The 16491-nt window shown below is 34.9% G+C and overlaps 4 protein-coding genes across 4 annotated transcripts in view; all 4 read right to left on the reverse strand.

The window, feature by feature from the left end:
- LOC144420781 (heat shock 70 kDa protein cognate 4-like) overlaps positions 1 to 16491 on the reverse strand; it is a 64515-nt gene that overhangs the window by 2011 nt on the left and 46013 nt on the right. The window lies entirely within an intron of this gene.
- On the reverse strand, positions 295 to 4934 carry LOC144420784 (chaperone protein DnaK-like). The gene is made up of 2 exons (XM_078110431.1): positions 4589 to 4934; positions 295 to 870 (listed from the first exon to the last, which is right to left on the reverse strand). Exons 1-2 carry the CDS (start codon positions 4732 to 4734, stop codon positions 684 to 686), a joined length of 333 nt encoding a protein of 110 aa, XP_077966557.1. The 5' UTR covers positions 4735 to 4934; the 3' UTR covers positions 295 to 683.
- LOC144420783 (heat shock cognate 71 kDa protein-like) lies at positions 4611 to 10041 on the reverse strand. Its single transcript, XM_078110430.1, has 7 exons — positions 9907 to 10041; positions 7871 to 7962; positions 6976 to 7105; positions 6559 to 6671; positions 6143 to 6406; positions 5264 to 5358; positions 4611 to 4739 (listed from the first exon to the last, which is right to left on the reverse strand). The coding sequence occupies exons 2-7, from the start codon at positions 7943 to 7945 to the stop codon at positions 4736 to 4738; spliced, it is 681 nt and encodes a 226-aa protein (XP_077966556.1). The 5' UTR covers positions 7946 to 7962; positions 9907 to 10041; the 3' UTR covers positions 4611 to 4735.
- LOC144420780 (uncharacterized) lies at positions 14150 to 14896 on the reverse strand. Its single transcript, XM_078110418.1, has one exon. The coding sequence runs from the start codon at positions 14894 to 14896 to the stop codon at positions 14150 to 14152; it is 747 nt and encodes a 248-aa protein (XP_077966544.1).

The raw sequence follows: 16491 nt of genomic DNA on the forward strand, positions 1-16491 counted from the left end.
ATGATGATTGGATAAGAAGTGTACCTATGTATTGTTTTAAATTAGGAGTGTAAAACAGGCGGCCTGCGGGCCACAACTCCGCCCGCCAAGCCATTTAGTCCTTGGCCACATTCAACTTATTTCCCACCAGAAAATAAATTCTAATCCGACTGACTTATGTTATGTTTGAAAAGGCGTTCACATGGATGAAATACATAATGTTTTTGCACTTATTGCAGCGTTAAATCTTTAGACGCATTCTTTTCTCGTGCCTTCCCGCTAATTTTTTTGTGTAGCCCAGCTGGATGTCTGAAGTTGGTTATATGGCCCACCGATAATGAATATTGCACACCCTTGTTTTAAATTAAAATTGTTGTTGTTAATTATCTTATCATGCTTGGGGGACCGTTGGTGTAGCTGTTCAATGCTACTAAAAAAATCAGATTCAACATCTAAATAATATAATAGGAAAATTTCGCTAGAAATCCTATTTTATTATTTTCAAATTTATTTTTAAATTTTGTGGGATACATATTCAAACTAACATCTGAATTTTCTACTTTTATTTTAATAAGAGAAAATATTCCACATTTCGTTACTCTTTATTAAAGCCTGCGCCTCGCATATCTAATAAACGGTACTGTGAGCCGCACAAGCGCTGGTGCACAAACTTCGTACCTAAATATGTAAGCAGTGCTTTTATGTCAATAGTTTATTGTAGTTTCTCCTATATTCACCTGTTTTTTAGCATCTGGGACACTTTTGATAACTTTGTCGACAATACGTTCAAATTTTGTAAACAAACTTTTGTTGAGCTGGTTAAAATCACTTCTGGTAAGAATTAGAGACGATGATTCCACTCCCAAATCAGCAGCCAAGTCTTCTGGTATTCTATTGATATAACAAATGTTTAAAAGTATATACATTTATAACAAGATAGCGACGATCAAATATATGGACATGGAGTATTAAAGAAATAAAAAAAAAACAGTAATAGCCTTCCATCAAAAAAAAACAATGTTTAACTACTGGAAATTTCAAAGCAATTGATCCAGTAGTTAGAAAAGAAAAACATATTTTTCAGAACGATAAGAAGAAGAAAAATACAACAAAAACAACAACAACATAATAATAATATTAATAATATTAATAATAAAAACATTGTCAGTATTTCTACTGACACACTCTCACATCACGATATAAGTGGTCCCTCAACAGAGGATATTCCTCAACCGAGCCCCATACGTGAAATATCGGAAAGAAAAGAAAAAATTAAAAAACATCGTTGGAAACGTGAAGAGTATTTACAAGTGATGGAAGCGTACTACAAAGCTGTGAGCTCTTCCTCAAAATGTATTACTAAACAAACACTTACAAATTGGCTTGAAGGACCCCACTCTTTGAATGTCCAAAATATGACAGCAAATGGACTTGCAAATGTCCGACGAGATATAATTCGGAATAACCGACTGACAGATATAGAACTCAAATCCATCAAACAGAAATACTTGGGATCAAGGGATATGAGTCAAAATGACAATGTACATGACGAAAATGGCCCATGTGACAATGTTCAAGAAATATTACAACTGCCATGCATAAACTCACCTCAAACACCAACTCCTCTACCAGATAAACCAAAAGAAGAAACTGAACAATTCTCAAAGGAATTAAAATCAAGATATTTTTCTGTCAGAGAACAAGATTTTAAAAACAGACTCAAATTGCCAAAATTACAATTAACGAAAGAAACTAAAATCTGGCTAGCAGAGGGCAACAAAACTATTGCCCTTTTGAAGCAAGATTTGGAATTTGATCTGGATGTTATTGAAATATCAAACATTATTTATGCATGTTCAACTATGGTTACTGAAAAAGTTGGAGCAATAATTAGGAAACCTACTGGACCAAGGCACAATTACAAAGCAAAATGGAAAGTAAGAATTGAGAGCCAAATTAAACAAATGAGAGCAGATTTGTCTATCTTATCAGAAATACAAAACGGTAGTGTTCTTAATAAACGAACAATGAAGAAAATAACAAATCGGTACAAATTAGATGGGTTACACAGTAATATTGCGGTAATCAGAGAAAATCTAAAGCAGAAAATACAACTCAAGGCGCAAAGGCTTCGACGATACACCAAACGACAAAACAGTTCATGCAAAACAAAACATATGAGGATGCCAGTTGGTTTTATAGAGAATTGAATAAACGTGATATCGACGTAAAACGTTACCCGTCAATATCGGAATTGGAAACATATTGGGCAGGAATATGGAGTAAAAATGAGTCCCATAATACTGAGGCAACGTGGATCACTGACATCAAAATTGAAAACGCCATTTTACCCGAACAACAATGGAGCGACATTAGTGATGAAGATTTATGTGGTGTAATCAGAGGCACCTTAAACTGGAAATCACCCGGGAATAGACAAAATACCAAATTTCTATTTAAAGTACTTTTCGGCGTTACACAAAGATTTGGCAAGGGTATTTCCAAATATCTTAAGCAACCTGAACTAACACCAAAATGGTAAACTCAGGGTTTGACCTATCTTTTACCAAAGTCCCCAGAGACAGAATCTGCCATAAACTTCCGGCCAATCACATGTTTGCCTACCATGTACAAAATACTATCGTCCATAATTACTAATAGGACATTCACCCATCTTGAAGAAGAGGGAGTGTTACCTAGTGAACAGAAAGGCTGCAGGCGTAGATCTTATGGATGCAAAGGCCAACTACTAGTAAATAAAAGGATTTTGGAAAATTGCAGAACTTATCAAAAACACATGAGTACCGCATGGATTGATTACAGAAAAGCGTTTGACAGTGTACCGCATTCTTGGCTTTTAAAGGTATTCGAAATTTACAAGTTGTCACCTATTCTAATCTCTTTTTTCAAATATACAATAAAAAATTGGCAAACAAATTTGATCCTGAGGCACAATGACGGAATGATACAAAGTGACACCATTTCGATTTCATGCGGAATTTTCCAAGGAGACTCATATTCATCTCTTGCGTTCTGCCTTGCTTTGGCCCTGCTTAGCACTTTGCTGAAAGAAACCGGTTGTGGCTACAAAATTTTGAAAAAAAAAATATTTTATTTATTTTATATGGATGATTTGAAGCTGTATTCTAAAAATAATAACCAACTTGAAATGTTATTGAAAACTGTGAAATCATTCAGTGATGACATCAAAATGACATTTGGCCTCGAGAAATGCGCAAAAGCATCTTTTCGCAAAGGTAAATTATTTAGAGAATCAAATTTACAATTAGATCAAGAAACCTCGACAAAAGAACTCGGTAGCGATTCAACATATCGTTACCTTGGAGTACATGAAGCTGATGGAATCAGACACAAAAAAATGAAAAAAATTATCAAAAAGGAATATTTGAGAAGTCTTCGATCGGTTTTGAGTAGTGAACTTAACTCTGTAAACATCTTCAAGGCAATTAACAGTTTTGCAGTATGGGTAGTAGTTTCGTACAGTTTCAATATCATCAAGTGGACTAAGCAAGAAATCAAACAATTTGATACCAAAACGAGAAAACTAATGACGATAAATAAAATACATCATCCTCGAGCAGACACTGAACGTTTGTACTTATCACGAAGCAAGGGTGGACGAGGTCTGGTTCAAATTGAGGAAAGTTACAAAGCATCTACTGTAGGACTGAAAATATATTTGACCGAAACAGAAGATCCACTAATGCAGAGACTAAGAATTTGGCATGATAAACCATTGCATGGAAAATATACCACTTTAACATGTGCACTGGATGAAAATGAACAACAAACGCATAAATGGCTAAAAGTTCAGATCTGAAACCCACAACGGAAGGATTTATAATTGATGCCCAGGACCAAAGTCTCCCGACCAACGCTCACAAGAATAGAATTATGAAACTAAACATTGATCCAAAATGCAGAATATGCCAATCGTTTGATAAATCGTTGACCACATTGTATCCGGGTGTAAAGTTTTGGCACCGACAGGATATACAGAAAGGCATAACAAAACCGCATCCTATTTGCACTGGAAAATTTGCAAACACTGCCATATACCTACAGAAGACAGGTGGTACAATCACAAGCCTGAAACGGTAACAGAAAATGAAAATGTAACAATTTTATGGGATTTTACTGTTCACACTGACAAAACTATAGGAGCAAATCGACCTCATATTATAGTAAAAGATTTCACAAAAAAATCCTGTCTGCTAATTGATGTGGCTATACCATCCGAAAGAAACACCTCTAAAAAAATATTTGAAAAACTCTCACAATACAAAGATCTAGAAATCGAGATACAAAAGATGTGGGGACTCCAAACTTCAACAATACCAGTTGTGGTGGGGGCGCATGGACTTATCGGAAAAGAATTTGAAAAATATGTACAACATATTCCAGGAAATATTAATGCAGAACAGCTTCAAAAAACCGTTCTTCTTGGAACAGCTCACATCTTACGTAAATTACTCCCGGTCGCCAGAAGGTTAAAATAATAACATAAAAATAAAATAAAAAAATAAAAATAAGAAATAATAATAACAAAAATATCCACTCCGTGGAAAAGCTTTGTTTTATAACTAACCGAGCTCGGGAACATGCAGACAAATTTCTTTTTATTTTTTCGCAAGCTTCTTTCAATCTTGTCTTGTTCTTTTTGCTTTTTGACAAGTCAATGTTTTGCTTTTTCAATTTATTGATGTAATGGGTAAATATATTGTTGTCAATCATTTCACCTAAATGAAAGTGTAGACTTCGATTGCAAGTATTCAGCGAAATAATATATATATATATATCAGATAACTAAAAATTGTCAGGTGAAATAACGGTGCTCCAGAAGTACGTGTACCAATATGGAGGTAACTGATTTTGTTCTCCCATTTTAAAAGTTGTGTAAAGGGACTAAAACCTATGAGCAGGGAGTATATTGACTTGGCTAACACAAACATTCCCCGAACTCGTAATAGGTCTGAAATATGGTAAATCTGAATAAAATTAGGCCCTAACCCTATCCTGGTATATACACTGCTGGAGTACCGAAATAACTTATCGATCGTTTTAACATAAGTTTATTTTAGCAATATGTTGGGGATACGTGCGATAAGTTAAGGCTGGTAGATCCGCATATAAAAGGATGATGAGCAATGATAATAATGACCACGTTACGTGACTCTTGAATAACGTAACATACATGCAAGTTCTAAACAAAATGTTATATTGTGTTATTTTAATGAATCACGTAATAGAATAATGCTCATACCTCCTATAATTGAATCTCCATCTGTTGTTGCTAATACTTATGTCAAGAAAACCTCCTCCGAAGTCAACAATAACGATCTGTTTCTTCATTTTTACCTAATAGTAAAATATTCAATAATGTATATAGTATATGGAAGTTAGAGTATTTTGTAAATAAATTAGGAAACGAAGGTGTAAGATAAATTTTATACAAAATAAAACAAAAGCAGTCTTACAAGGTAACAATTTAAATTGTCATTGCCGCCGATAACATTTTCAGGAATTTTACTTTTTCAAAAGCAATGTCCTTGACTTCATGGACAAGGCTCTAGCTAGACCACCGGTTGGTTCTCAACCAGGGCCATGGCCCACCGCTGTGCTGCAGAAGCATTTTAGATGGGCCACAAACATAATAAAAATTGCTGGAGTTCTTGATAAATTTGGTTTTATTTGTGTCACTATGGTTAGATTTTGATTGTGATAGCAATGAATAGCTGTTTTTTGTTACTGAGAAGAAATTTTCATTCTAATAATTAAACTGGAGTTGTTTAATTTTGCGAAAAAAGTTTCATTGTTTTTCTTGTAGTTTTTGTCTTGCATGAAAATACAAATGCGCCATGGAAGAAATAAGGTTGAAAATTACTGCTATAGATATCAGATACTAATGTTTATCAAGTATAAATATATATATATACAGTATACTCAATGCTATATATAGTGTATATTAATTATATAGTAAATGCGCTCGATAGCGAAATATAGATTTCTATGAACTTGTCATTAGTTTGAAATTTCTCCTTTTATATCCCGAATAGATCAAGTTTGATATGTTTGATGAATTTTTCGTGGTCTCCGTCTGACCTGTCTTGCTTAATAGCGTTAAATAAAAACAATAACCTACCTCGTTGTCGTAACAATAAGCAATTGCTGCCGCTGTTGGTTCGTTTATTAACTCAAGCACTTCCAAACCGACAATTCTTCCTGCGTCAATTGTAGCCAATCTTTGTGCATTCTCAAAGCTTGCAGGGACGGATATAACAGATTTTTTTACTTCAGTTTTGAGGTGCGATTCAGCTATTTTTTTTATTCTGCCCAATATCATGGCCGTTATTTGTTCGGGATATAATTTTTCTTCTACTTTTATTTCATTCTTGATATAAGATATCTAAAAAATTCGATCTATAAATACATTGACAGAGGTCAGTAATTTCCCAAAAATTTAGTAACTTTTAGCACATTGTCACAGCAACTAAAAGCTCTAATATTCCAACTATTTTCTATGTTGGTCAAGCATACGCTACAAAAAACAAAAATTACCGGTACACGGATTCGGTTGTCATCATCTATTTCGGTTGAAAATCCCCATGTTTCATCTATCGGAATTAGCGTTTCATTATCTTCTTGCTTTTTTCCAATTAAACGCTTCACATCTGTAGCAAAACGAAACGCAAAACTTCTGAGAATATTTAAAATAGGATAGGATATGATTTACATATTTATTTCGGAGGAGAGAAAACCCGATAAGACGGCCCAATCATATGGCGAACAACGGCCTCCAAGTCGGTTATGAGCTTAGTTAGCCAGTTATTTGTTTTCGAAAGCATAGACTTACCTTATTTAAACGGCATTGTTAAATATCGTTGCATCGACGGTGTCATCGATGATTCCTATTCCTATTTCCTAATTTATTCATTGAACCTAATTAAAGGTGATTAATTAAATGCATGTCCTCACCATATATAGTGTTACTCAAATTGAGAGGAGCTTGATGTTTCGCAGATTCACCAAATAAACGTTCTTCTTCGGTAAACGCGACATAAGCTGGTGTTGTCCGTTTGTCATGTTCATTTGGAATAATCCTCACCTGAATAATATTTAGGATAGGATAGGATTTACATATTTATCCAGGCCTCGCGTCCGGTTACCATTCTATGTCGGGTATGGAATTAGTTAGTTTTTTGTTTTCGGAAGCATGGACTCGATGGTGGGGGGGGGGGGGGCGTAACTGATCAGCAGTTACGTGAACCATCCTACGGCGGCGAGGAGTCCAGCAATCTTCGAACCTGTGAACCCACGCAGATTGATCAGATTGGCGGTGACAAGCATATTCCTAACGCTTAGCACGATGAGCCACACCGCCGCGCCATTGCTTCATGCATTTGAATTATTGTACATGAAGTGGACATATGGATCGTTTTGTAATTAGGTTGTTGTTGTTCTTGTTGTTAGAATTTTTCGTCTTATATGACTCGAAAACCTCGATCTTTTTATTCACTGATGGGCCAATTGATTCGAAACTTTTCAGTGGTGGATGATCGTATTTTTCGCTAGAAGTGTATTACTTTTGTTTGTTCTCAACACGCTTTTATGACATCGTGACACGCTTTTATGTCTTCGTGTTGGCTGCCTCCCACTTTATTATGACATCGTGGCGGCTGGTGCCAATAGTCCACTGTGACAGATTGCATATCCGCACTACGGCGTTTTTGAACTTTGTGTCCATATATTTGAGAATAGTTCTCTTGTTTTCAATTTTAATAGCAAGTAAAAAGTGTTGTACGTTGCGCAGTATCTATTTGGTATTTTGAATATAAAATAATGCTAATGTGGTAAACTTTAACACACTTACCATTCCATTTATGAATGCTCCGACACAAACAAAGTTCGTTCCTAGATCAATTCCAATTGCGCAGTCTTCATTCATGCTAAAATTTCTAGGTTCTAAAAATAATAACTACGCATATGAAGCCAACCAATAAATAGACTCGCTATTTATTTTTGTATTAAAACCTCGCTCAAGTAATTTTCTCGAGATTATTTTCTCTCAATTCCACGGATAATATTACAAGCACAAAGCAAAGAGATCAGTTTTTTTATCGATATATATTTAACCTCTTTTTTTCAAAAATGAATGGGGAAATAGATACTAAACTTATTTAATCTCTTCGTTTAAAAAAACAATTACTGGAAACTGGATATTCTGAAGCTTTATTATGTCGATTTACTTTATTATTGCTAAAATAATTTGTGAATATTGTGAAATTGACGTTTTGCAAGCGCATTTGCTCATTGCTTATAGTTTTGCATTTTCTACTATAATATATGTTTTACCAGAGAATAATTTTATTTATTCTAATTTTTGTATCACACACATTATGTTTTTTAGTCAAGTTATTCGGAATGCCGATAAAATGACAAAATCAGTCTGGGCCGATTCTCCAGTTGGTTCAGAAAATGAGCCAATACTATACAAAGAAGTTGGTAATACAGAATTATAACAATAATGGGCGCTCCTGAAGTATTTGAGCCAAGATGGCAGACACTGGAACGTAGTGTGATTACCAGGTTAGGGTTAGGCCATAATTTTATTCCAATTTCTCTTATTTTAGTTTTATTACGAGTTTGGGGACTAGCCAAGTCACGTAGTATATTCACCTAAAATTATGGTCTAACCCTAACCTGATATACATATTACATTCCGGTATCCGACATCTTGGTTTACATACTTCGGGAGTACCCATTATTGCAATGCGCAATCAGCAAGCATACATACTTATCATTCAAATTTAATTTAAGATGACCTAAATACGTTATACTAGAAGGTCTCTGAGTGACATCAGTAAGTCAATTATCATATAGTTTTTTATTCATGATTCATTATTATCACTTTTAGCTAAAACTTAATGCTAATACTAATGTCAAGAAGACTATTTTTTAGAATTGATTTTTCGAATCTTTTTACTAAAATTAATAGCAATAATACATTTCCAAAGCAGCCTTCAATTTAATGTAGGAAACGCAAAAATTAAACACGTTTTGTGAGCTTTCGAAATAAAATTATTCATTATTTTGGGAAAACGTGACCAAACACAAATATATCGTTTAAACCCGGGGTGTAACATTTTGTCGGTGGGCCATATAATCAACGTCAGACATCTAACTGGGCCCTCCTAATCAAGGTAATGCACTTTCGCCTAGCCTTATAATAATATATGCACTGGACAAAACGGCGAAAGATTATCACAGTGACAAGAGTAAAAAAATTATGAATTTGTACCCATGTGAGCGCATTTTTAAACATAAAGGATACGGATTTTATACTTGAAGGGAAAATCTGAGTGTTGATGAGGGCCCCGCTAAATGACTTGGCATACCCGGTTGTGCTCACCCATGGTTTGGACAGACTCCATTAAGGCTTGTTTAAATGACCATCTAGATTCCAGATTCATAGGTATGATAGCGACACAAGATGAGCATCAAAATATTTACAAATCTGATTGGATATTGAATCATTAAATTGTTTGCCCGGGCCTACATCTGATTCATTCAGCGTACAGTGAGTTACTTTCGTTAGAATTCCATCAATATAAATATATAACTAACAATTATCAGTAATACGAAGTAGTTCACTATGAATGTAATATCGAATGTAAACTCATCGAGGTGAAAATTATTTTTGAGAGCGACATTGTTATTATTGTTGTCACGTTCCTGTTTTCGAAATTCTTCATAATAACATGTAGGCCTCACCATTCTTCATATTAGCTGTCATTATTATCATAGAAGGAACACCACTGCGTAAATGCGTAAGTTTTAGGACTCAATTCTATGCCTCTAATAGTCCATGTATCTTAAAAATACGTAATTTAATATTAATCAACTCACCAATTTACAATGTATTTCCTTTCTTTTAGTTAAACGTTGTTACCACTGGGTATGTATACCTTCTATTCACAAGCTTTATTGGCGGACTCAATACAATAATACCTTATTTGTTTCCAGTCAGTCGTTCGATACTCAGCAGAGCGTGCCCAACAGGACTGAATAAACCTAAATGTTGTTCGCCATCTAACGGAAATATTTATTCTGATATTGTTTTCTGGAACGCGTGACGTACATGAATACATTTAATATTTCAGATGCCTATTTATACAATGAAATGATCTTTTAGTCAAACCTTCATCACATTGACCAGTTCTGTTTTATCAACTATCAACTCAATGATGCAAGACGTATAAAAGAACACAAATATTAGCTCTTTATCGGGTAATTGTATATATATAATGTTCTAGATCAGTCTAACTTAAGCAAATATATTTCAGTTATAAGAAGAAACACGACTGCAAGAATATAAATAATTTTAGTGTGCGAAAAGATTACAGTTTGAGTTTAAGCGTTTGATTGCTACAGAATTAGTGCGTTACACACGCCTAGAACTTTACAATAATTTTAAACAAAATGCTATATTGAATTTGTATAAAAATTGGGTACTCCAGTAATATGTGTACCAAGTTAGAGTTAGACCATAATTTGTTTACGATTTTTCTTATTTTAGCTCTATTATGTGTTAAGGGACAGTTTGTGTTAGCCAAGTGAATATCCCTCTGTTCATAGGTTTGAGTACCTTTACACAACTTGATGTAAAATTGCCGAACAAAATTAGTTACCTCCATATTGGTACACATACTTCTAGAGCGCCCTCAATTCAGTATTCAGTACTGCTAAAATTATAACGCCCAAGTCACAAGATATGTCAATTCAAATGATGTGATAAGTCAAGCAATATGGGAAAATTACTACAAATCTATACAATAGATATTTTTAAACTCAAATAGACATGGCAAAAATTAAGGGTTTTTTTATACAAAAAAAAATCCAGTATTAGAAAGCAATTACAATCAATAAACGTTCAATAAAGCCTAAGTGATATGAGCGACCTTCGATTTACACATTTCTTTGGTGCGTGGTATAAATAAAAGCGCAAATATAGTTTGTCTGGTGCAGTGGTTCCCAAACTTTTTAGTATCGTCACCCCTAAATCGAATTACTAAAAGCTCAATCACCCGCAACATAAAACTATAACAGTCATATCGTTGTCCAATTTATCTTGACCAGAAATTGTGATTATAGTAACACCTATTGAATCTTCTGATCCGATTTTAAGATGCTAGATTAGCATTTTAGCATACATTCTGTTGCAAGGTTCCATTTTTTATGTCCCTACGAACCGTTTGAGTGGATGACTAGGCTCATTGCCTAGATGCGAGCAATGAATGTCCAGCTTTTCCGCACACTTGTCAAAAGTACGTGGATTACAAAAAAACTTGTTGAAGAGTGAATGTCCAGATTACCCCAAAAAATGCCAAATTACCCCCATTTGGTGGTAAATACTACAAGTTTGGGAAATCCTAATGCGATGGTGAGGCTATTTAACAGCCGCTAAGAGGGCTGACAACAAGTGGGTTGAGTAAAAAAAAAATAGTTTGAAAAGTTCATTTTCTATTTTTGTACAAAATTATTGCAATCAAAAAGATACCGTTACTCTACGATATCTCTCATACTTTCCTTTACTTAATCATCTAAAATGTGAGTGTTTCGAGTTCGATAAAATTCATACAAAATATATATATACATGTTCATCCAAATGTAAAATCTCAAATATATGCACACCATGCTCGTTTACCAGTAGCGGTAAAGCTTTAGTTGAGCATCGAATATGCTGAAAATAGTCGTCAGAAACAGAAAAATATCGTGTTCCTGCATGAACCGCAACATTTTCGGTACTCTCAAGTATGAGTACCAGTTTAGGGTTAGGCCATGATTTAGTTCCGATTTTACCTGTTTCAGTTCTATTACGAGCTCGGGGACTGCCAGTGTTAGTCAAGTGAATATTCCCTGTCCATAAGTTTCAGTCCCTTTACACAAATTGATGTAAAATAGGCGAACAAAATTAGTTACCTTCATATTGGTACTCATACTTCAGGAGCGCCAAATATTTGAGTGAGATATCACGTCCAGTATGATCCAAAGGTACAAGAAAAAGTAAATATTTTTGAGTGACATTGTCTAACTTTCAGAGCTAAAAATTTAGTCGGGTATCAGTTAATAGGATAATAATAACACCAGAAACAAAATACCAATAAAATATCTTTCTTGAAAATATTTGCAAATTATACCACGATAAGGCCCAAAATAAAGAATCGTCTGTGAATTTACTATGCAATTCAAAGGTCCTGCTGTTCACCAACACAAATATACTTCTGTAACGTTTCGTCTGACAAAAATCAAATTTCCTCGGACAAACAATTTATTGTGATTGTCGTAACTCTTTGGCTGAGAAAGTCTGATTTTCGTCAGACAAAAGGTTACAGAAATAATTTGTGTTAGTGTGCAACAGGACTCTTAAATTTTATAGTATGGTCATGTTTATTCTCGCTACGGCATCCTTGCATTATACGCATACGGATTCACTAGCGCAAAGGAATTGAGAAAGTATTGAGAGTTAGTCACGCGTAACCTCTACTTACAAGTGAATTGTCTTTAATTTTAAATCGACTTCAAAAATTGCTCGTTTCAATCGAATAGATTTCGTACTTATACAATGCTTCGTAATATACAAATATTTTACCTCAAAAATTAAAGTCAAAATTTACAAAGATTTATAAAGATTATTTGGAAATGCAGATTGCGGTATTTCAATTTGCTAGGCTAGGTAGAGTCATTTAATGGGGCCTGCTTTATAGCACTGAGAATGGAAATCATTTGCATTTCATTTTGCAATCAACGATCATCAATTAATTATTCCAGGCCTATCTAATCACACATACATAGTTGCTTATAATAGAAATTCATTAAAATTAATAAAACGTATATTTATAGTTACAAATTCAAACGAAATAACCAGTTACGGTATGTAAATCATTTTACAAATTGTTATGTGAACGTCTTTAATGTTCAGCATAATAAATTCAAGTAATGAATTTTGGAAATCTATTTAGGAATTCTCAAGAATGTTCAAGATAAATCTCAAAAATCTTCTTCCTCGTCATTTGTATTTTTCTGTTAAAATAGAGAAACAATTTTAACCAGAGCTTACTACTTCTAAAACTATATTTATATTGAAAATAAAAAATTGTGTGATATCCATGAGAAGTTCAGGTAAAAATTCTATTATGATATTTTTAGGCGCTCCAGAAGTCTGTTAAGTACCAATATGGGGGTAACTAAGTTTGTTCGTCTATTTTACATCAAGTTGTGGTACGAGACTGAAACCTATGGGCAGGGGGTATCTTTACTTGGCTAATACAGACGGTCACCGAACTCGTAATGGAACTAAAATAGAGAAAATCGGGATATAATTATGGCCTGACCCGAACCTGGTACACATACTACGGCAGTACCCTTATTTAAATTAGGTAATAAATCGTGGGATAGATGATGCAGATGATTTTGAATAATGCAATACCAATTTTCATGTATTGACATTTTCATTTCAGCAATACGAAAAAATTGTTCAGAATTGCCTGAAAATTTCAGGCATATTTTAGCATTTATACATAATTGTACATTGCCTTCACAGCGCTATTGCCAGAACATAGAAAAACAATAGAGGTAAATATTCATGTGAAAACTAGAATTTTCAATTGATGAATTTGTCATGTATTATCATAACAGACGCTGTTTTAATGCGGTCGCCATTATGACAGTCGCTGTTTTGACAGTCGCTCACTTGAATACGTTGCTATTATGAAGTCGCCATTATGATCGTCGCTATTTGGAACCCGAGCCGTTTGGTTCAGATGTTTACTTGAAGACAGGCTGTAGTGAAACCATTCGAGGAAAACTCATTTAGACTGTTTTCTAGGCTTTTATTAACTTAAAGATTACTACTATACTAAAACAAGAAAAAGAACAAGTTACAAGATGTAGCCATCCTGACGCACGCTGACCAAATAAAACCTTCGCATAGCCACGAGACTATTGACGATGGTGCCACGTTGGCCACATTAGGTGGCGCTAATTCAATTTCATCACAATCACCCCACCCAGAAAAATCATGTATATATATAACAGAATATAAAGTATGCACGGAAATTACAAAATGAAAATAGCACTTCGTAGAATAAAGTTAAGAGATTCTATCTCCGTACCAATCCGGGCTCTTACATATTCTACCAGAGCGACGACGTTGAGGGCTTTCAGTATCTTCTACGGGAGTTTCCGAATTTTCATCCGAAGTAGAATTTAATTCATCCTGAGCTTCTGGCAAACCAGCGTCATTCAAATCATTTGGAGTCTCGGTTGGTTTAGCTTTAGATTGGTCGGGACATGGCGCCAAGTCTTTCACAGAAACTGTAGTTTGTCTTCCATCTGAGTGGCGTACCAGTGCATATTTGGAATTGGCATCCAATAGATCCACCACGTCGCAGAGAGGTTCGGTCTTTGTCCGAACGAATTTTCGAAGCAACACACTACCCGTTGAAAGTAGCCAATCGGGGAGCGATTGGCCCAGCATCGATCGTCGTTGAAAACCAAACAACCGTTCATGTGGAGTCGAGTTAGTAGACGTACATAATAAAGATCTTACGTTATGCAAGGCATCAGGTAAGACAATTTGCCAGGCAGCCTCTGATAATTTTTGAGAAGCCAAAAGTAGCTTTATAGTCTTCCATAACGTTTGATTGATCCTTTCACACTGAGCATTTCCTGTTGGATGGTACGGAGTGGAATTGCTGTTAGCAACGCCCCTTCTTGCAAGAAACTCCGTAACATCTCTTGATAAGAATGACAGGCCTCTATCGCTATGTACGTATTCAGGTAATCCCACCAGTGAAAATAAGGAAGAAGGGCACTGTATCACAGTTGTAGAAGTCATATCTTTACAAGAATAGGCGAATGGAAAACGACTGTATTCGTCAACAATTATCAGAATATACTGCTTTTTACCGCAAACGGGACTCTTGAAATCAATGCTGATTCGTTCCAGCGGACGAGTTGCTCTAATTAATTCATGCTTGTAATTGCCTTTAAAATATCGCGGCTTTAGCTTCGCACATTGCTGACAGTTGGAGCAAATGTGTTTTACATCTTCAGTAGAGAAAGGCAGATTCTTAGATCTGATGAAATGTGACAATCTCCTAACACCCGGGTGACCAAGTTCTTCATGAATACTTTTGAGGTCAAAATCAGGATTGCCAAAAAGGCAACTTATTCGAGACACAGTATCAGGGGCTACATTATCAATCCCGGCTCGATGAACAACAGTATAATTGTAGCAACTAAGTTCCAATTTCCACAATGACAATTTAGTGTTTTTAATTTTGCTTTTATGTTTTTTTTGGAAAATGAAAGACAGGGCCCGTTGATCTGTAATTAAGCAAAACTTTCTTCCATGTAACAAATAACTCTATTTTCTGACTGCTTCTATAATAGAAGACTTTATTTGAGTTTGCAAGGCCTAATCTTTTTTAAATAACCCATCAACATGAGTCGACAGCAAATTAGTACAGTCCGTTGATGACGTAATAGGAAGTAAGTACCCCTGAAAAAATGATTTCGTTTCATAAATTAAAGGCAGAAGAGTTTTTCATGTTCTTGGGTACTCCCGTAGTATGTGTACCATGTGAAGGTTAAGCTATAATTTTATTCATATTTTCCTTATTAAAGTTCTATTTCGGGTTAAAAGACTGTCTGTGTTAGCCAAGTGATATACCCCGTGCCCATAGGTTTCAATCCCTTCACAAAAATTGATGAAAAATAGGCGAACAAAATTAGTTACCTCCATATTAGTACACACATTTCCGGAGCGCATGTTATTACTGTCTTAAACTTTCTGTATTCTGTTGTATTGGGCATGAGGACTGTCAAACGACGCAGCACGTTTAAACGCATAAAACCCCTAAAGATGAAATAATAAACCACTGTACAATAAGATTGTTATGAGTAATTAAAAACAATAATAATGAAAGTCGTTTGACAAACACTGAAATCTGGCAAGATGGTCCACCATAGAAATTGGTTGGACAAGACATACGCTGATCAGAAACTTATGGTTCTCAAAAAATATTGTGAATTACATGTTCTTTCTCGAAATATTTTATTGGTACTTCTTGGTTGGTAATTCAAATATTTAGCAATAAATCTGGGTTTGTTGCTAAAATTGCAATGTTCGCAAATCTGAACTTCACACAAATCAAGTCTACCACACTTGTTGCGCTAAAATACACACATAAAATAATTTTGGGTTAATGATAAACATGCTATTCTCAGTCTGCTGGCTATTATGGACCATGGTGTAAAAGTGATAGTTTCTGAGCGCTTCTGTATTCAACAGATTGAGTAACAGATATCCTGGCGGTCGGATCTAGGTCCACCCAGACGTCGCAGGCTTCTGAGAATTTCATCTTGTTCATATGTATGCATATTTGAAGGCTAGCGTAGCCTAAATGAATCGAGAATAAAATTTTCAGT

This window comes from Styela clava, chromosome 3 (assembly GCF_964204865.1).
Source record: "Styela clava chromosome 3, kaStyClav1.hap1.2, whole genome shotgun sequence".
In the NCBI taxonomy this organism is placed as follows: Eukaryota; Metazoa; Chordata; class Ascidiacea; order Stolidobranchia; family Styelidae; genus Styela; species Styela clava.